Source organism: Heptranchias perlo, chromosome 6 (assembly GCF_035084215.1).
Source record: "Heptranchias perlo isolate sHepPer1 chromosome 6, sHepPer1.hap1, whole genome shotgun sequence".
In the NCBI taxonomy this organism is placed as follows: Eukaryota; Metazoa; Chordata; class Chondrichthyes; order Hexanchiformes; family Hexanchidae; genus Heptranchias; species Heptranchias perlo.
In genome coordinates this window covers 1,646,369-1,667,266 of record NC_090330.1, presented here as the reverse complement: position 1 = coordinate 1,667,266, position 20,898 = coordinate 1,646,369, and the positions used below count along the sequence as shown (strand labels likewise).

Below are 20,898 nucleotides of genomic sequence, written 5' to 3'. Positions count from 1 at the left end.
GCTGGTGGAATGGACGGACATGTGGCAGATGAAATTTAACGGAGAGAAGTGTGAAGTGATACATTTTGGTAGGAAGAACGAGGAGAGGCAATATGAACTAAATGGTACAATTCTAAAGGGGGTGCAGGAACAGAGAGACCTGGGGGTATATGTGCACAAATCGCTGAAGGTGGCAGGGCAGGTTGAGAAAGCGGTTAAAAAAGCATAAGGGATCTTGGGCTTTATAAATAGAGACATAGTGTACAAAAGCAAGGAGGTTACGATGAACCTTATAAAACACTGGTTCGGAATCAACTGGAGTATTGTGACCAGTTCTGGGAACTGTACTTTAGGAAAGATGTGAAGGCCTTAGAGAGGGTACAGAAGAGATTTACTAGAATGATTCCAGAGATGAGGGACTTTAGTTACGTGGACAGACTGGAGAAGCTGGGATTGTTCTCCTTGGAACAGAGAAGATTGAGAGGAGATTTGATAGAGGTATTCAAAATCATGAAGGGTCTAGGCAGCGTAGATAGAGAGAAACTGTTCCCATTGGAGGAAGGGTCAAGAACCAGAGGACATAGAATTAAGGTGATTGGCAAAAGAACCAAAGGCGACATCAGGAAAAACTTTTTTTTTTAAACACAGCGAGTGGTTAGGATCTGGAATGCACTGCCCGAGGGGGTGGTGGAGGCAGATTCAATCATGGCCTTCAAAAGGGAACTGGATAAGTACTTGAAGGGAAAAAATTTGCAGAGCAGGGGAGTGGGACTAGCTGGTTTGCTCTTGTAGAGAGCCAGCATGGACACGACGGGCCAAATGGCCTCCTTCCATGCTGTAACCATTCTAGGATTCTAAGAAACCCAGACCGTTAGCCTGGGACATGGATTTTAACTGCAGCTGGATTTTAAAATTAGCTCTCGACTGAGTTAATGGTACCTCGACCAAGCTAAAATGAGATGGAATGATCTGATTTTTGTCGTAGCCAGGATCTCCTGGTCTGTATAGGCTAGCACTACACTGGGCAGTAGAATCATCCAGCACAGAAGGAGGCCGTTCGGCCCATTGTGTCTGTGCCGGCTCTTTGAAAGTGCTTTCCAATTAGTCCCATTCCTCCTGCTCTTTCCCCATAACCCTGCAAATTTCTCCACTTCAAGTATTTATCCAATTCCCTTTTGAAAGTTATTATTGAATCTGCTTCCACCGCCCTTTCAGGCAGCGCATTCCAGATCGCAACAACTCGCTGCGTAAAAAAATGTCTCCTCACCACCCTCGCGGTAGTAGTTTCTTACGCTCCTGTAACAAACAGCACGTACCCCTTCCTTGGCAATGTTCAGCTGTCTCTCAGCACTCTGCTTTTTAATATTATAATACTGGACTTCCACCTCGTGAGTTAGCTGCAGCCATTTCTGTAGCGTTTCGGGTGGGGACCAGTTCCCTCGTGATTCCAACTCCTTTTCAGCTTTCTTCAGTGCCATGCGTACCTGAGGGAGACACAGGGACGTGTTTCATTTTCCATCATCATATTTCAGGTGCCCCAGGTACAGCAAGCAAGCCGGCGTACACGCTATTCCCATACAGTGAAGTCCAGCGTGAAGGGCTTTCTGGACATGGTATACGCACCTGACAGTTCATCACCAATTCTCTGCCTCCTCATCCTTATGGTTCCATGGGCCATGTCACAGCTGAGACTGAAGAGCAGGATTCAGGAGTCCCAGACATAGGCCCACATTACTCACAGCTCCCACCCCTTCTGTCCCTGGCACAGGCTCACCCACAACCTGCACTGGACCCTGCCCACAGCCCCCCCGCGCAGGCCTCACACACAACGTCCGCAGGCCCCGCCCATCCCCTCCCCGGCACAGGCCCCGCCCACACCGTGCAAGGACCCGTCCGCACACTGCAAGGAACTGCCCATACCCCCCCACAGGCCCTGCCCATAATCTGCACAGGCCCCGCCCACACCGTGCAAGGACCCGCCCACACCCTCAACAGGCCCCACTCACACACCCCCATGCGTCAGCCCGGCCACAGCCCACACAGGCCCCGCCCACACACTGCAAAGGCCCCACCCATAACCTCCACAGGCCCCACATATCCTCGAGCTGCAACTCCACCTGCCCCATTAAGCTGGCTGCGTGCACCCACCCAAAGCATCACACTGTACCTGATCCTAGCGAAACGTACAAATCCCACCTGTTCCAACTCCTCCTCTGCGTATTTTTGCCGACTCAGCTCGTTCTCCGTGCCCTCTCGCAGTTCCCGCAATCGCTGTGCTTCCTGCTTTGCTGCATTGATCTCATCTCGAAGCTTCTGCTCCAGGTTCACCTTCTCCACCTCGACAGATCGATGTTCCTCCTGTGCCTTCAGAAGCCTGCAGACCAAGAGTTCAAAACTACCTCAAAACCACGGCATTCACACCGGGCACTGCCTCTCGTACATCGACACGGCCTGGGGAACCTTTACATTACAGAGAATAAGTCTCTTCCACTTATGTTTGATAATGACTTCAACACTGATCTGCTTCTTTGTTCATGAGCTTTCTTTTTCCGAAAAGGCAAATGATCTCAGTCACAGCAGCAGTCGGTTTGCTACAACTGGGTTCTGCACTATTGGGCGAGAGAGGGGGAAACATTGCTGAAGCTTCTTGCCTCCAGTGACCACTGCTCGAAGGTTGGACCGTGGTGGGGTGGGGGTAGAAACAGTATCAAGCCTGTCTCCGATGTTCTCTCCATGAACAACCAGCCGGCCTCACTTGCTGTCTATGCTCGCAGGTTTGCAATGCTCAGTTTGGTGAGGAACTGGAGGATAATTGATGGTGGTAGGAACCGTATCCCATCAGCACCGTTGGCATGGGGTGGGCGGGTGGGTGATTGAAAATTGGCAATAAGAGGTACAGGATCTGTCTGTCAAGTTACAATTTACCTTCAATTTGCAGGATAATTTTGCAGATTATCACGAGCTTCTACAGCTGACAGAGTCCTCAGAGGCTTTTTAAAAAATTATTCATTCTGGGGATGTGGGCATCACTCGCAAGTCTGGCATTTGTTGCCCGTCCCTAGTTCCAGAAAGTGTGGTGGTGGGCCAACTTATTGAACCGCTGGTAGCGAGTTTGATACAACGGAGGGGTTTGCTCGGCCACTTCAGAGGGCAGTTAAGAGTCAACCATGTTGGTGCGGGACTGAGACACGTAAAGACCCAGACCGGGTAAGGATGGCAGGTTCCCTTCAGTAAAGCACATTAGTGAACCAGTTGGGTTTTTACAACGCTCCAAATCAACAGGTTTCGGAATCTTATTCCCATGTTTTTCAAACTTTCTGGATGAAAGGGTAACATTAATAGAGTTAAGGGAATATAGGAACGGGGGTAGGCCTGTTTGACCAAATTGGATGAACAGGGATGAACCTTTTTCTTAATTTGTTCTTGGGATGTGGGCGACACTGGTCAGCCAGCCCAAAGTTGCCCTGAGGGTTGTAAGAGCCAATCCCACAGTGTGGGACTGGAATTGTGTGTAGGCCAGACCAGGTAAGGACAACAGGCTCCTTTCCCTGAAGGGTATTCGTCAACTGGTGGGGGGTTTAATTGTTCCTGGTGCCAGACCACAAATTACCAGATTTATCCGTTTTCAAAACTTGCCCTGGTGGGATTCGAACTCATAACCTCTTGGTTGCTGGTCCAGCACCATAACCACCATACTACTGTAACAAACCAGTGGTTCTAGAAGGCGGCCCACCACTTCCTTGACTAGGTGACTAGGGATGGGGCAATAATCTCAAGAATGAATAATATAAAACTTGGGACAAATACTTGGTACAGAAAGCTGCAGCGCAAACTTGCCTTAGCAACTTTCCTTAGATCAGCCATCCTCCTTGAAAGACGAGACCCATAAACCAAGTGCCTCCAGGTGCCAGGAGCCTGCAATGAAGTTAAACTTACGAAGTAATCCTTGACACAGTCTCTTAACCTGGCTCAGGGGTTCCCCCACCTCCTCACCTCTCCTGCAGGTCGTGCAGACTCTGCTCCGCTTTCTGCAGACCCTCCAGGTCCTTCATCATTTTTTTCATGTGCTCCTTGGAGCAACGGTTCTGGATGTACGCAAACCAGCAGCCCCCCACGCCAATCACTATGGATACCACCAGCATGAAGTCCTTCAGGTGGCTGTGGCGAGTCACTGCAAATCAGAGACAAAACGAAAATATCCGAAGGTTGGAATAATCGCAGAACGTGTCAAGGAAGAGAGGTCAGGAGATGCAATCAGAGTGATTTCCCACACCCAGCAACAAGCATGGTCAGGTACAGCACGGGTTAGATACCGAGTAAAGCTCCCTCTACACTGTCCCATCAAACACTCCCAGGGCAGGTACAGCACGGGTTAGATACAGAGTAAAGCTCCCTCTACACTGTCCCATCAAACACTCCCAGGTCAGGTACAGCACAGGTTAGATACAGAGTAAAACTCCTTCTATACAATTGCATATCAGATATAGCCAGGCCCCTTAATGCTATGCGATTCCACCCTCTTTGTACAATTTCTCTGCTGTATTCTCTACTATACTTTTCCTTTGATTTGCTTGCTCAGTTTTCCCTGTTTTAACTGTACTGTGGCCGATGCCTGGAATACTAACACATGGGGACTTGAGACTGAGACAACGATCTTCTAATCCTCACTGATTTGATGCTTGTTAAACTCCACTCACTTCACACCTTGAGCAGTTCACCTGTGCGTGACTGGTACAATTTGTGAAGTGGACGATTATGCAATTGCATTGATCTGAGCTCCTTCAGCAGCTGAGTGCATAGAACTGGAGTCTAGTTTCATGAGGTAAGTGCACAGGATGTGAAACACATTAACAAGCCACAAAGTAATGGGGATTAGATACCAATCGGACACAGAACACGGGTATTGGTTACCTGCCAGGCTAGGCCTAGAGTTAGGTGAGAGGTCCAGGCAATGTGCCAGCAATTCCTATAAATGTTGTGTGCTACATGGAGACTTGAAGGCGAAGCTTTCCAACAGTTGGCAATCTGCAGTTTTTCTAATGGGAAGCCACCAGTTGAACACTGTTCTACAGCATTTTAAAACTTGTGTCAAGATGGAGATTAGCCCCGATAGGTTTGATGCATAATTTACATTCTCTCCAAAACTGCTGCAGAATTGTACAGACTCTGGATATAGCACAAGTCCGATGCAGAGTAAAGCTCCCTTCGCTCTGACCCAGCCTCCAAATAAGTACCTCTGAATGCACCATGATTACTCTGCATTCCACGCATCAGCCAGACTTTCTCAATGAGATTGCCAATTTAGAGCTGAATTAGGGGCAGTTTTGTGCTGTGAGGCACTGTACACACTGGGCACTGGATTAAGAGCGCCTCAAACTCACTTCACAGGAAACATTTAAACTGCTTTGTATTTATACTTACTGCAGTGGTGAACATACAGGCCTCACTAACAGCACACTATTAGTGATACTGTCCCTCAATACAGGCCTTACTAACAGCACACTATTAGTGATACTGTCTCTCAATACAGGCCTCACTAACAGCACAATATTAGTGATACTGTCTCTCAATACAGGCCTTACTAACAGCACACTATTAGTGATACTGTCTCTCAATACAGGCCTTACTAACAACACACTATTAGTGATACTGTCTCTCAATACAGGCCTTACTAACAGCACACTATTAGTGATACTGTCTCTCAACACAGGCCTTATTAACAACACACTATTAGTGATACTGTCTCTCAATACAGGCCTCACTAACAGCACAATATTAGTGATACTGTCTCTCAATACAGGCCATACTAACAGCACAATATTAGTGATACTGTCTCTCAATACAGGCCTTACTAACAGCACACTATTAGTGATACTGTCTCTCAATACAGGCCTTACTAACAGCACAATATTAGTGATACTGTCTCTCAATACAGGCCATACTAACAGCACAATATTAGTGATACTGTCTCTCAATACAGGCCTCACTAACAGCACACTATTAGTGATACTGTCCCTCAATACAGGCCTTACTAACAGCACACTATTAGTGATACTGTCTCTCAATACAGGCCTCACTAACAGCACAATATTAGTGATACTGTCTCTCAATACAGGCCTTACTAACAGCACACTATTAGTGATACTGTCTCTCAATACAGGCCTTACTAACAACACACTATTAGTGATACTGTCTCTCAATACAGGCCTTACTAACAGCACACTATTAGTGATACTGTCTCTCAACACAGGCCTTACTAACAACACACTATTAGTGATACTGTCTCTCAATACAGGCCTCACTAACAGCACAATATTAGTGATACTGTCTCTCAATACAGGCCTCACTAACAGCACACTATTAGTGATACTGTCTCTCAATACAGGCCTCACTAACAGCACAATATTAGTGATACTGTCTCTCAATACAGGCCTTACTAACAGCACACTATTAGTGATACTGTCTCTCAATACAGGCCTTACTAACAGCACACTATTGGTGATACTGTCTCTCAATACAGGCCTTACTAACAGCACAATATTAGTGATACTGTCTCTCAATACAGGCCATACTAACAGCACAATATTAGTGATACTGTCTCTCAATACAGGCCTTACTAACAGCACAATATTAGTGATACTGTCTCTCAATACAGGCCATACTAACAGCACAATATTAGTGATACTGTCTCTCAATACAGGCCTTACTAACAGCACAATATTAGTAATACTGTCTCTCAATACAGGCCATACTAACAGCACAATATTAGTGATACTGTCTCTCATTACAGGCCTTACTAACAGCACACTATTAGTGATACTGTCTCTCAATACAGGCCTTACTAACAGCACAATATTAGTGATACTGTCTCTCAATACAGGCCATACTAACAGCACAATATTAGTGATACTGTCTCTCAATACAGGCCATACTAACAGCACAATATTAGTGATACTGTCTCTCAATACAGGCCTTACTAACAGCACAATATTAGTGATACTGTCTCTCAATACAGGCCTCACTAACAGCACACTATTAGTGATACTGTCTCTCAATACAGGCCATACTAACAGCACACTATTAGTGATACTGTCTCTCAATACAGGCCTCACTAACAGCACACTATTAGTGATACTGTCTCTCAATACAGGCCTTACTAACAGCACAATATTAGTGATACTGTCTCTCAATACAGGCCTCACTAACAGCACAATATTAGTGATACTGTCTCTCAATACAGGCCATACTAACAGCACAATATTAGTGATACTGTCTCTCAATACAGGCCATACTAACAGCACAATATTAGTGATACTGTCTCTCAATACAGGCCTTACTAACAACACACTATTAGTGATACTGTCTCTCAATACAGGCCATACTAACAGCACAATATTAGTGATACTGTCTCTCAATACAGGCCTTACTAACAACACACTATTAGTGATACTGTCTCTCAATACAGGCCATACTAACAGCACAATATTAGTGATACTGTCTCTCAATACAGGCCTTACTAACAACACACTATTCGTGATACTGTCTCTCAATACAGGCCTTACTAACAGCACACTATTATCCAGACGCCATCCTACAACTCATCCGCTTCATCCTGGATCACAATGTCTTCACCTTCAATAACCAGTTCTTTACCCAAACACACGGAACAGCCATGGGGACCAAATTCGCACCCCAATACGCCAACATTTTCATGCACAAGTTCGAGCACGACTTCTTCACTGCACAGGACCTCCAACCAACGCTATACACCAGATACATCGACGACATTTTCTTCCTATGGACCCACGGCGAAGAATCACTGAAGAGACTACACGATAACATCAACAAGTTCCATCCCACCATCAAGCTCACCATGGACTACTCCTCAGAATCGGTTTCTTTCTTGGACACACAAATCTCCATCAAAGACGGGCACCTCAGCACCTCACTCTACCGCAAGCCCACGGACAACCTCACGATGCTCCTCTTTTCCAGCTTCCACCCCAACCACGTCAAAGAGGCCATCCCCTATGGACAGGCACTGCGAATACACAGGATCTGCTCAGACGAGGAGGAACGCGATGGACACCTACAGACGCTGAAAGACGCCCTTGTAAGAACGGGATATGACGCTCGACTTGTCGATCGACAGTTCCGACGGGCCACAGCGAAGAATCGCATAGACCTCCTCAGAAGACAAACACGGGACGCAACCAACAGAGTACCCTTCGTCGTCCAGTACTTCCCCAGAGCGGAGAAACTACACCATGTTCTCCGCAGCCTTCAACATGTCATCGATGACGACGAACACCTCGCTAAGGCCATCCCCACGCCTCCACTGCTCGCCTTTAAACAGCCACTCAACCTCAAACAGACCATCGTTCGCAGCAAGTTACCCAGTTTTCAGGATAACAGCGTCCACGACACCACACAACCCTGCCACGGCAACCTCTACAAGACTTGCCAGATCACCGACACGGATTCCACCATCACACGAGAGGACATCACCCACCAGGTACATGGTTCATACTCCTGTGACTCGGCCAACGTTGTTTACCTCATACGTTGCAGGAAAGGATGCCCCGGAGCATGGTACATTGGCGAGACCATGCAGACGCTGCGACAACGGATGAACGGACACCGCGCAACAATCACCAAACAGGAGGGTTCCCTCCCAGTCGGGGAACACTTTAGCAGTCAAGGACATTCAGCCACCGATCTTCGGGTAAGCGTTCTCCAAGGCGGCCTTCGAGACACACGACAACGCAAAATCGTCGAGCAGAAGTTGATAGCCAAGTTCCGCACCCATGAGGACGGCCTCAACCGGGATCTTGGGTTCATGTCACGCTACACGTAACCCCACCAGCAAAAAGAGGGAAAAAATTTATATGTTTTTTAAAATTCTCTCTCTCTCTCTCTCTGCCATTTTGAGTTTCTTTCTGCCTGCCTGTGTAAAAGACACAATGTATATCGAGTGTGCTGGGACGTGCTGTTCTCCGTGACTGGCCTGTTTGAATAACAACGACACCTTTTGATTGGTGTGATGCTGTCCCAACATCGTATAAGATATGCGATTTGAGAACCTTTTCATTCATTCATCTGACGAAGGAGATAATCTCCGAAAGCTTGTGATTTTAAAATAAATTTGTTGGACTATAACCTGGTGTTGTAAGATTCCTTACATTTGTCCACCCCAGTCCATCACCGGCATCTCCACATCAGCACAATATTAGTGATACTGTCTCTCAATACAGGCCTCACTAACAGCACACTATTAGTGATACGGTCTCTCAATACAGGCCATACTAACAGCACAATATTAGTGATACTGTCTCTCAATACAGGCCTCACTAACAGCACAATATTAGTGATACTGTCTCTCAATACAGGCCATACTAACAGCACAATATTAGTGATACTGTCTCTCAATACAGGCCTCACTAACAGCACAATATTAGTGATACTGTCTCTCAATACAGGCCATACTAACAGCACAATATTAGTGATACTGTCTCTCAATACAGGCCTTACTAACAACACACTATTAGTGATACTGTCTCTCAATACAGGCCTCACTAACAGCACAATATTAGTGATACTGTCTCTCAATACAGGCCTCACTAACAGCACAATATTAGTGATGCTGTCTCTCAATACAGGCCTTACTAACAGCACAATATTAGTGATACTGTCTCTCAATACAGGCCTTACTAACAGCACAATATTAGTGATACTATCTCTCAATACAGGCCTCACTAACAACACACTATTAGTGATACTGTCCCTCAATACAGGCCTTACTAACAACACACTATTAGTGATACTGTCTCTCAATACAGGCCTCACTAACAGCACAATATTAGTGATACTGTCTCTCAATACAGGCCTCACTAACAGCACAATATTAGTGATACTGTCTCTCAATACAGGCCTCACTAACAGCACACTATTAGTGATACTGTCTCTCAATACAGGCCATACTAACAGCACAATATTAGTGATACTGTCTCTCAATACAGGCCTCACTAACAGCACACTATTAGTGATACTGTCTCTCAATACAGGCCTCAATAACAGCACAATATTAGTGATACTGTCTCTCAATACAGGCCTCACTAACAGCACAATATTAGTGATACTGTCTCTCAATACAGGCCTCACTAACAGCACAATATTAGTGATACTGTCTCTCAATACAGGCCTCACTAACAGCACAATATTAGTGATACTGTCTCTCAATACAGGCCTCACTAACAGCACACTATTAGTGATACTGTCTCTCAATACAGGCCTCACTAACAGCACAATATTAGTGATACTGTCTCTCAATACAGGCCTCACTAACAGCACACTATTACAGTGATACTGTCTCTCAATACAGGCCTCACTAACAGCACACTATTACAGTGATACTGTCTCTCAATACAGGCCTCACTAACAGCACAATATTACAGTGATACTGTCTCTCAATACAGGCCTCACTAACAGCACACTATTACAGTGATACTGGGGTAAATTTTAACTTCCAGCCCAGAAGGGGGCTGGGGGGGGGGGGGGGGGCGGGGGGAGGGGGGAAGATTTCCAGGAGCAAAACCCAGAAGGTAAGTGGGCAGGTTGTGATCAATGAGGCCCATCAATGGCACTTCTGGGCTTTGTGCCTGGCAGCCAGCCTGGTTGACAGGCTGTCGGCCAGGACGCAGCCAGGGATCATAGGCCACAGAAATATCGGGGGGGGGGGGGGGGGGGGGGGTCAGCCGATGGAGGGGAGGGGAGTGGGGGGGGGGGGGGGTTGTGGTCAGCCGATGGAGGGAGGGGGGAGGGATGGTCAGACGATGGAGGGGTGGGGGGTCAGCCGATGGCGGGGGTCCTGGCGGCCGATGGCGGGGGTTCCATTGGCCGATGGCGGGGGTCCTGCCGGCCGATGGCGGGGGTCCTGGCGGCCGGGTGAGCTTGTTGGGTCTGGATGAAGCTCTCCTGCTCCTCTGGGCCCACAAGCAGTGCAACAACGGCCCTCACTCACCTCACGGATCCTGCCCTTCCTGCCTGCTTTCACCTGACATGAATGGGAAGCAATGGGAAACCCCAACAGATACGGTTAAATTCATTTTAATTGTCCAACACACAAAATATTAAGTACCTCAAGTATCGCAACGAGGTACATTGCCCTTTTGAGTATCGGCCCACCAGATTTGAGTGGGGGCGGGACTTTCTGGTGTCTGCTCTCCACATGTAGACAAATCCCCCTGGGTTAAACCCAGAAGCAGGCGTGTTGGAGCCGGGATGCCAAACTGCTCTGAAAACAGAGTATTTTTACGCCCGACCTGTCTCCAACACACCCGTTTTTTGGGTTAAAATTTAACCCATAGTCTGTCACTAGAGGCCTCAGTAACAGCACACTATTGGTGATACTGTCTCTCATTACAGGCCTCAGTAACAGCACACTGTTAGTGATACTGTCTCTCATTACAGGCCTCAGTAACAGCACACTATTGGTGATACTGTCTCTCATTACAGGCCTCAGTAACAGCGTGATGTCATTCGGTTTTCCCCTGTCACAGAGCAATTAAACAGCTTCTGATACAGTACAACTCTGTTTATAATGAAATATCAATGTAACTAAGTTGTGCTCCCAAGTGTGGAAATGAGAGTGCAGCCTTCACCCTGGGAGCAGTGTGGATTGGGAAGCAATGATGGATATGTAGGTGCTGACTCCATGCCACCTGCTCTCTCCAGCTCCTGCAGGCTACCATTCCTTCGTTCAATGGAAACATTAAACAGCTGGGATATGGCCAAGATTAAACTGAGATTATCGCTTCCTATTTTCGAAGCAGTAGTGAGGTAAGACATTGTATTTTTAGCGACTGGGCTGTTATTTGCAGAACGCTGTCATCTGTGCTTTGAACAGACTTTTCCAACACAAAGCTCAGTACAACTCACTTCAAGGATTTGTGAAAATGTTCAAACATCCTTCCCACAAAAATTGACAGTAAACAGTCACCAACCAGATTTGAAGTGATTGGTAGAAGGATTAGAGGGGAGTTGAGGACATTTTTTTTCACCCAGAGGGTGGTGGGGGTCTGGAACTCACTGCCTGAGAGGGTGGGAGAGGCAGAAACCCTCAACTCATTAAAAAAGTACCTGGATGTGCACTTGAAGTGCCAAAACCTACAGGGCAACGGACCAAGTGCTGGAAAGTGGGATTAGGTTGGGTGGCTCATTTTCGGCCGGCGCGGACACGATGGGCCGAATGGCCTCCTTCTGTGCTATAAATTTTCTATGATTCTATGATTCCATCTTAAACTGTGCACAGAGAACAGTCACCACACGGACTGCAGCGGTTCAAGAAGGCGGCTCACCACCACCTTCTCAAGGGCAATTAGGGATGGGCAATAAATGCCGTCCTCGCCAGCAACGCCCACAACCCGTGAACGAATAAAAAAAATTACTGAGATGTTTCAGGTCATTAAATACAGGACAGTGCCCGATGTGACAACAAATAATGTTCCAGTATTTGACAAAAGATCTGCAATATGATCTTGGAAATACAAGTCCATTAGTGTCATCCGTTTAATGGGAATCCATCTCAACACAGTGCCCACAAACAGTGAGGAATTCCATTCTATCATGCGGACCACACACCCCCTCTAAGGAAAGTATATCCTTCCTTAGATAAGGAGACCAAAACTGTGCACAGTACTCCAGGTGTGGTCTCATCAGAGCCCTATATAATTGCAGCAAGACCTCCTTATTCTTATACTCCAACCCCCTTACAATAAAGGTCAACATACCATCCATCCTATCACACTGCCCACACACAGTGGGGAGATCTGTCCCAACACCCTAACCATGCTGTAGGAAGATCCCCACCATTTTCTCCCCCACCGAGCCAAACTTCCCCTAAGGATCCCCCCTGCTCTAACCCTGAACTCACATCTTTCTCTAGTTTCTCTCCTATCTCCCCTCATGCCCTCTCCAAGCTCACCTTGACCATGAGACCCACCTCCTGCTCCCTCAACCCTATTCCCACCAAAGTAATGGCCACCCAACTTCCCTTCCTAGTCCCCATATTAGCTGATATTGTTAACAGTTCCTTCTCCTCAGGTACTGTCCCCCTCCCCTTCAAATCTGCCATCATCACCCACCTCCTCAAAAAAAAACACCCTTGACTCCTCTGTCCTTGCAAACTACCGCCCCATCTCCAACCTCACTTTCCTCTCCGAAGGCCTCAAATGTGTTGTCGCCTCCCAAATCCGTGCCCATCTTTCCCGCAATTCCATGTTTGAATCCCTCCAATCAGGTGCCCGCCCTTTCCACAGAACTGAAACGGCTCTTATCAAAGTCACAAATGACATCCTATGTGACTGTGTCCATGGTAAACCATCCCTCCTCATCCTTCTCAGCCTGTCTGCAGCCTTTCACACGATTGACCACACCATCCTCCTCCAATGCCTCTCCTCCGTCGTCCAGTTGTGTTGGGACTGCCCCCGCCTGGCTCCATTCTTATCTATCCAGTTGTAGCCAGAGAGTCACCTGCAATGTCTTCTCTTCCCACTCCCGCACCGTTACCTCTGGAGCCTCCAAGGATCTAACCTCGGCCTCCTCCTATTTCTCATCGCCCCTCGGCGACATCATCTGAAAATACAATATCAGATTCCACATGTACACTGACGACACCCAGCTCTACCTCACCACCACCCCTCTCAACCCCTACACTGTCTCTGATTTGTCACACTGCTTATCCGACATCCAGTACTGGATGAGCAGAAATTTCCTCCAACTAAATATTGGGAAGGCCGAAGCCATTGTCTTCAGTCCCCGCCACAAACTCCGTTCCCTAGGCCACCGACTCCATCCCTCTCCCCGGCCACCGTCTGAGGCTGAACCAGACCGTTCACAACTCACCAAGCCTGCCTACCTCCACCTCCGTAACATCACCCTGCATGTGGTCTCACCGAGGAGATGAATGACTTTGGTTTGTGGGTTGCGTTCTCTACCACATGGCCCAATGATTTCTATTCTTTACCATCCGAGAACACTGAGCTTCGTTATGAACCTACGGTGGCTCTGAAGTGCTTCCTGTTACCTTGTACACCTTCAATCCACTCATTCATCTTGTGCTACGTTGAGTCAAATGCTACCCTCAGATTAAAGCCGATCATAGCTGAATTCTAATTGGGAAGCCCCAAAAAGAAAATTAAAAGGCCATCGAGCAGTCAGCTCCACAAAACAGTAGGACACGGGCTCACATCTGCCATTCTCCCACACTGTTGAGCCCGCTAGACAACCGCAACTCTGCAGGCAAACATCGAGTGGAGTCTTGGTGCTGCCCTACATAAATACTGTGGCTACAAGAGCAGGTCAGAGGCTGAGTATTCTGTGGCGAGTGACTCGCCTCCTGACTCCCCAAAGCCTGTCTGCCATCTACAAGGCACAAGTCAGGAGTGTGATGGAATACTCTCCACTTGCCTGGATGAGTGCAGCTCCAACAACACTCAAGAAGCTCAATACCATCCAGGACAAAGTTGCCTGCTTGATTGGCACCCCATCCACCACCCTAAACATTCACTCCCTTCACCACCGGCGCACCATGGCTGCAGTGTGTACCATCCACAGGATGCACTGCAGCAACTTGCCAAGGCTTCTTCGACAGCATCTTCCAAACCCTCGACCTCTACCACCTAGAAGGACAAGGGCAGCAGGCACATGGGAACAACACCACCTGCACGTTCCCCTCCAAGTCACACACCATCCCGATTTGGAAATATATCGCCGTTCCTTCATCTTCGCTGGATCAAAATCCTGGAACTCCCTTCCTAACAGCACTGTGGGAGAACCTTCACCACACGGACTGCAGCGGTTCAAGAAGGCGGCTCACCACCACCTTCTCAAGGGCAATTAGGGATGGGCAATAAATACTGGCCTTGCCAGCGATGCCCACATCCCATGAACGAATAAGAAAAAAGGAACTGTTACACCAAGCATCTCACCTGTACCTTCTTGCAACAGGAAATAAGTTGGCAGAAGCCCTGGTCTCCTACTTCACATCAGCAGCCACTCTGTGAACTCCTAAGCAGTTATGTTGGGACAGGGCAGGACAGGACCTACAGTAACCGTGCTCACCGACTATGCATGGACAAGGGGCACTGAAACATCCTGTAGCAGAGAGGCACTGGCGATAAAATCAGAGTCTGCAGTTAGTCCTCTCCTTCCAAAGAGAGGGGGGCCGGGAGAGAGGGGGGGCCGGGAGAGAGGGGGGGGCGGGAGAGAGGGGGCACGAGTGTGTGGTGTAGAGGGCAATCAAAGGACAGAATTAATAAATGTTTACGGTTCGAGAAATTTTAGGATAGTTGCCCCCTCCCTGACCTACATCATTATAGCTACATGATACACGAGCAGCAATGGTTCCCCCGTGGTTATTCACACCCTCCCCTCTCGTACGCACACTAAAGGAATGGAATCATAGAATCATACAGCACAGGAGGAGGCCATTCAGCCCATTGTGCTTGTGCCGGCTCTGAAAGAGCTCTCCAATTAGTCCCACTCCCCTGCCCTTTCCCCCATAGCCCCGCAAATTTTTCCCCTTCGAGTATTTATCCGATTCCCTTTTGAAAGTTATTATTGAATCTGCTTCCACCGCCCTTTCAGACAGCGCATTCCAGATCAGAACAACTCGCTGTGTAAAAAAACTTCTCCTCATCCCCCCTCTGGTTTTTTTGCCAATTACCTTAAATCTGTGTCCTCTGGTTACCGACCCTCCCGCCACTGGAAACAGTTTCTCCTTATTTACTCCATCAAAACCCCTCATAATTTTGAATACCTTTTGAATACCTTTTGAATAATTGACATGTGAAAGGTTTATGGCTCGAGGGGGCACATCAGCAGGGAGGTAAATGCGAGACTCTGACCCTGTAACTTACGTAGAGGCGGCCCAAAGAGCACAGTGTCGAGGGCCTTGAGCTGTAGCTTCTGTCGATGGCTGCGGTCATTCACTTTCAGCAGGGAGCACGCCAGAGTGAGGTTATTCACAGCCAATCTAGGAAATCAAACACAAGGTAAAGATCAGAGCCAAGGAGGAGGAGGACGGGGGGGTGGAGGGATTGAGGCCCAAAATTATTTAATTTATCCTTTAACTTGAAAAGCTTTATTGTTAGATTTTGGTGTTTATCACCAAGAGACTTTTAAAAAAATGATTCATTCTCAGGATGTGGGCATCACTGGCAAGACCGGCATTTATTGCCCATCCCTAGTTGCCCTGAGGGGGCCGCCTTCTTGAACCACTGGGTAGCGATTTGATACAACAGAGTGATTTGCTCGGCCACTTCAGAGTCAACCACGTTGGGTGTGGGACTGGAGTCACGTGTAGGCCCAGACCGGGGAAGGACGGCAGGTTCCCTTCCCTAAAGGACATTAGTGAACTCGTTGGGTTTTTACAACAATCCGACAGCCCCATGGTCATTTTTACTGATACCAGCTTTTTATTTCCAGTCACTTGTCTGGCCAAATTAGGCCAGTTTTGTGCTATTGGCCCACGATCATGAACTGGACTGACATTGGCAAAGTCATTTCATTTGGGACCCTCAGAGGTAAACACAGGGAACGTTCACCATCAATCAATGGAGTCAAAGCCAGGTCCCAGAGGTAGAAGGATAATATACTAACCCACTGTGCAACCCAGGGCCCTGTGAACACCTTCCCATCAGGCAGCAACTACACAAAATGTGCTCCAGGACATGTTAACACCATCAGAGCTATGTCATTTTTATGTAACCCTGACTCTATGTCATTTAGAGCTCAGAATTAAACACCAAATCTTACAGCATCTCCCCATCCTATGCACAAATTCCATATAAGCTTTTCTACTCCCCTCTCCCCCTTTCCAAAACATGGGGCCAAACCCAACACTCTCCATTAATGAGACTCGAGACTGAAACGAAAGCTTTTGAAGGAGGTAGGAAATTGGATAATGAATAGGCTGAGAATTAGGAAGCAGATGATGGTGATTAATGTAGTTGTAATTGCACAGCTGAAATTAAAGGACTGGTCGTGAGTCTGTTCAGAATTACAAGCAATGAGGGTGTTTTAAGCTCAGTGTCTGAGCGTACAGACAATGCCTAGTTGTGTAGAAAGCCCAGCGACCACACAAAGCTCAGTAACTCATATCTTAATCAAAGTGTCACTAAACGTAATGAATACAGACTCGGTAAAGGAAATAAAAAGTGAATCCTGATTCGGCAGCGAGCAAAGGTATAATTGTGGGGAGTACGAGAGATGAAAAGAATCAAAGAAATTTACAGCACAGAAGGAGGCCATTCGGCCCATCGTGTCCGTGCCAGCTGAAAAAGAGCGACCCAGCCGAATCCCACTTTCCAGCTCTTGGTCCGTAGCCCTGTCGGTTACAGCACTTCAGGTGCACATCCAAGTACCTTTTAAACATGATAAGGGTTTCTGCCTCTACCACCCTCTCAGGCAGTGAGTTCCAGACCCCCATCACCCTCTGGGTAAAAAAAAATTCTCCTCAACTCCCCTCTAATTCTTCTACCGATCACTTTAAATCTATGCCCCCTGGTCACTGACCCCTCTGCTAAGGGAAATAGGTCCTTCCTATCCACTCTATCTCGGCCCCTCATAATTTTATTCACCTCAATTAAATCTCCCCTCAGCCTCCTCTGTTCCAAAGAGAACAACCCCAGCCTATCCAATCTTTCCTCATAGCTAAAATTCTCCAGTCCTGGCAACATCCTCGTAAATCTCCTCTGTACCCTCTCTGGTGCAATCACATCCTTTCTGTAATGTGGTGACCAGAACTGTACACAGTACTCAAGTTGTGGCCTAACCAGTGTTTTATACAGTTCTAATATAACCTTCCTGCTCTTATATTCTATGCCTCAGCTAATAAAGGAAAGTATCCCATATGCCTTCTTAACCACCTTATCTACCTGTCCTGCTACCTTCAGGGATCTGTGGACATGCACTCCAAGGTCCCTCTGTTCCTCTACACCTCTCAGTATCCCCCCATTTATTGTGTATTCCCTTGCCTTGTTTGCCCTCCCCAAATGCATTACCTCACACTTCTCTGGATTGAATTCCATTTGCCACTTTTCTGCCCACCTGACCAGTCCATTGATATCTTCCTGCAGTCTACAGCTTTCCTCCTCACTATCAACCACACGGCCAATTTTTGTATCAACTGCAAACTTCTTGATCAAGCCCCCTACATTTCAGTCTAAATCATTGATATATATCACAATGATTTAGAGCCGTCTCCTTGGATCTAATTCTGAAATAAGGACCTAAATACACAATAGCAAAGGCTGTATCGACCCAATTACCATCCTGCATTCATCCTTCTGCCATTTCAGAGCTGGGAATGCTCGGAGTTGCATCTTCCTGTTGTTGTAAGAATACCCCTCCATCTTCAATCCCCCCACTGTCCAAATCTAAACACCAAATCGCATTTTTACAATCCCTTTCAATGCAGTAAATGTCCCCAAGTACTTCACAGAGGCAAAAATGGGCACAGAACGACATTTGAAGAGTTAGGCATGGTAACTGAAGACATGGTCAAAGAGGTGGGTTTTCAGGAGGCTTTTGGAGGGGTCGGGGGGGGCTGAGTGTTCTCACAGGCCAGGGACCACCCTCACAGACCAAGCACGGACCGAAGGACACGACGCCCGGACTGAGCGGTGCTCAGAGTTACTCTGATAGACAGTGACCTCTCTCAGACCGAGCGGCGAGCGAGGACCACCCCCTCAGACCGAGCGGCGAGCGAGGACCAACCCCTCAGACCGAGCGGCGAGCGAGGACCACCCCCTCAGACCGAGCGGCGATCGAGGACCACCCCCTCAGACCGAGCGGCGATCGAGGACCACCCCCTCAGACCGAGCGGCGATCGAGGACCACCCTCTCCGACCGAGCGGCGATCGAGGACCACCCTCTCAGACCGAGCAGGGACTGTGGGCCATCCTCTGAGACCGAGCAGCGATCGAGGACCACCCTCTCAGACCGAGCAGGGACTGAGGGCCATCCTCTGAGACCGAGCAGCGATCGAGGACCACCCTCTCAGATCGAGCAGGGACTGTGGGCCATCCTCTGAGACCGAGCAGCGATCGAGGACCACCCTCTCCGATCGAGCAGGGACTGTGGGCCATCCTCTCAGACCGAGCAGTGATCGAGGACCACCCTCTCAGATCGAGCAGGGACTGAGGACCATTCTCAGACCGAGCAGTGATCGAGGACCACCCTCTCAGACCGAGCAGGGACTGAGGACCATTCTCAGACCGAGCAGTGATCGAGGACCACCCTCTCAGACCGAGCAGGGACTGAGGACCATTCTCAGACCGAGCAGTGATCGAGGACCACCCTCTCAGACCGAGCAGGGACTGAGGACCATTCTCAGACCGAGCAGTGATCGAGGACCACCCTCTCAGACCGAGCAGGGACTGAGGGCCATCCTCTGAGACCGAGCAGCGATCGAGGACCACCCTCTCAGATCGAGCAGGGCCTGTGGGCCATTCTCAGACCGAGCAGTGATCGAGGACCACCCTCTCAGACCGAGCAGGGACTGAGGGCCATCCTCTGAGACCGAGCAGCGATCGAGGACCACCCCCTCAGACCGAGCAGGGACTGAGGACCATTCTCAGACCGAGCAGTGATCGAGGACCACCCTCTCAGACCGAGCAGGGACTGAGGACCATTCTCAGACCGAGCAGTGATCGAGGACCACCCTCTCAGACCGAGCAGGGACTGTGGGCCATCCTCTCAGACCGAGCAGGGACTGAGGACCATTCTCAGACCGAGCAGTGATCGAGGACCACCCTCTCAGACCGAGCAGGGACTGAGGGCCATCCTCTCAGACTGACTGTAAATCAACTCCAAGTATTTTGTGTTTAATTCTCACTGCTGTTTACGGTGTTGTGTATGCCTACGATCAAAGCAATTTAAACTAAGCAGGTTCAAGACGCTGATGTTATATGATGCTATATAAATATCCCAGGTCATGATTGAGTATCATGGCAGTAAAAGATCCCAGGATGTCCCAAAGTGCTTTACAGCCAATGAAGTACTTCTGAAGTGTAGTCACTGTTGTAATGTAGGAAATGTGGCAGCCAATTTGTGCACTGCAAGATCCCACAAACAGCATTGAGATAAATGACCAGATAATCTGTTTTTAGTGATGTTGGTTGAGGGATAAATATTGGCCAGGACACCGGGGAGAACTCCCCTGCCCTTCGAATAGTGCTGTAGGAACTTTTACGTCCATCTTAGAGGCAGACGGGGCCTCGGTTTGATGTGTCATCCAAAAGACGGCGCCTTCGACGGTGCAGCACTCCCTCAGTACTGCATTAAGCTGTCAGCCTGGATTTTGTGCTCAAGTCTCCGGAGTGGGGCTTGAACCCATAACTTTCTGACTCAGAGGAGAGAGTGCTGCCCACTGAGCCAGCGCTGACACCTAGCCTTGGAAAGCCTATTTGGTTTTGAGGCTATTTTACACAAATCCTCCCAAATGGTTTTCTTTGCAATCCTCATTGGTGAAGCCAAATGAAAACCTACAGGCTCATCCAGCAGGTTTATTAGAGAGTTTTGACTGACACCAGAAAGCCCAGTTAACTCGAGTCCAAATAAGAATAGGTGAGATGAGTCAGGAGTGCTGCGGCCCGGAACCCTTCAGCTGACTCAGCTCCCACTTGTCCCTCTCCTTTTCTGAATATACGGGTAAGCCTACCCAATGGTCAGGAAGGCACGCCAGTCTCCAGCAACTCGACTTGAAAGCAAAGGAGCTTCAGACAAAGCCAAAGCTGGTCTGGTGTCCAGGGTGCAGTAGTGCCGTGGTTCTAGTACTAGACCAGTAACCCAGTAGTTGTGAGTTCAAATCCCACCAGGGCAAGTTGTGAAACTGAATTCAATAATTTTGGTAATTTG

General features: G+C 48.2%; 1 protein-coding gene across 10 annotated transcripts in view; it reads right to left on the bottom strand.

The window, feature by feature from the left end:
• stim1b (stromal interaction molecule 1b) overlaps nt 1-20,898 on the bottom strand; it is a 129,880-nt gene that overhangs the window by 29,148 nt on the left and 79,834 nt on the right. For 5 of the 10 annotated variants that reach the window (XM_067985562.1, XM_067985566.1, XM_067985564.1 and 2 more), the window contains exons 5-8: nt 15,897-16,012; nt 3,973-4,150; nt 2,167-2,353; nt 1,296-1,463 (exon numbers count right to left, since the gene is read on the bottom strand). In XM_067985562.1, the coding sequence (XP_067841663.1) occupies nt 1,296-1,463; nt 2,167-2,353; nt 3,973-4,150; nt 15,897-16,012 (649 nt within the window). The remainder of the gene's footprint in view (nt 1-1,295; nt 1,464-2,166; nt 2,354-3,972; nt 4,151-15,896; nt 16,013-20,898) is intronic. The other 5 variants (XM_067985563.1, XM_067985567.1, XM_067985565.1 and 2 more) reach the window with 1 other exon arrangement.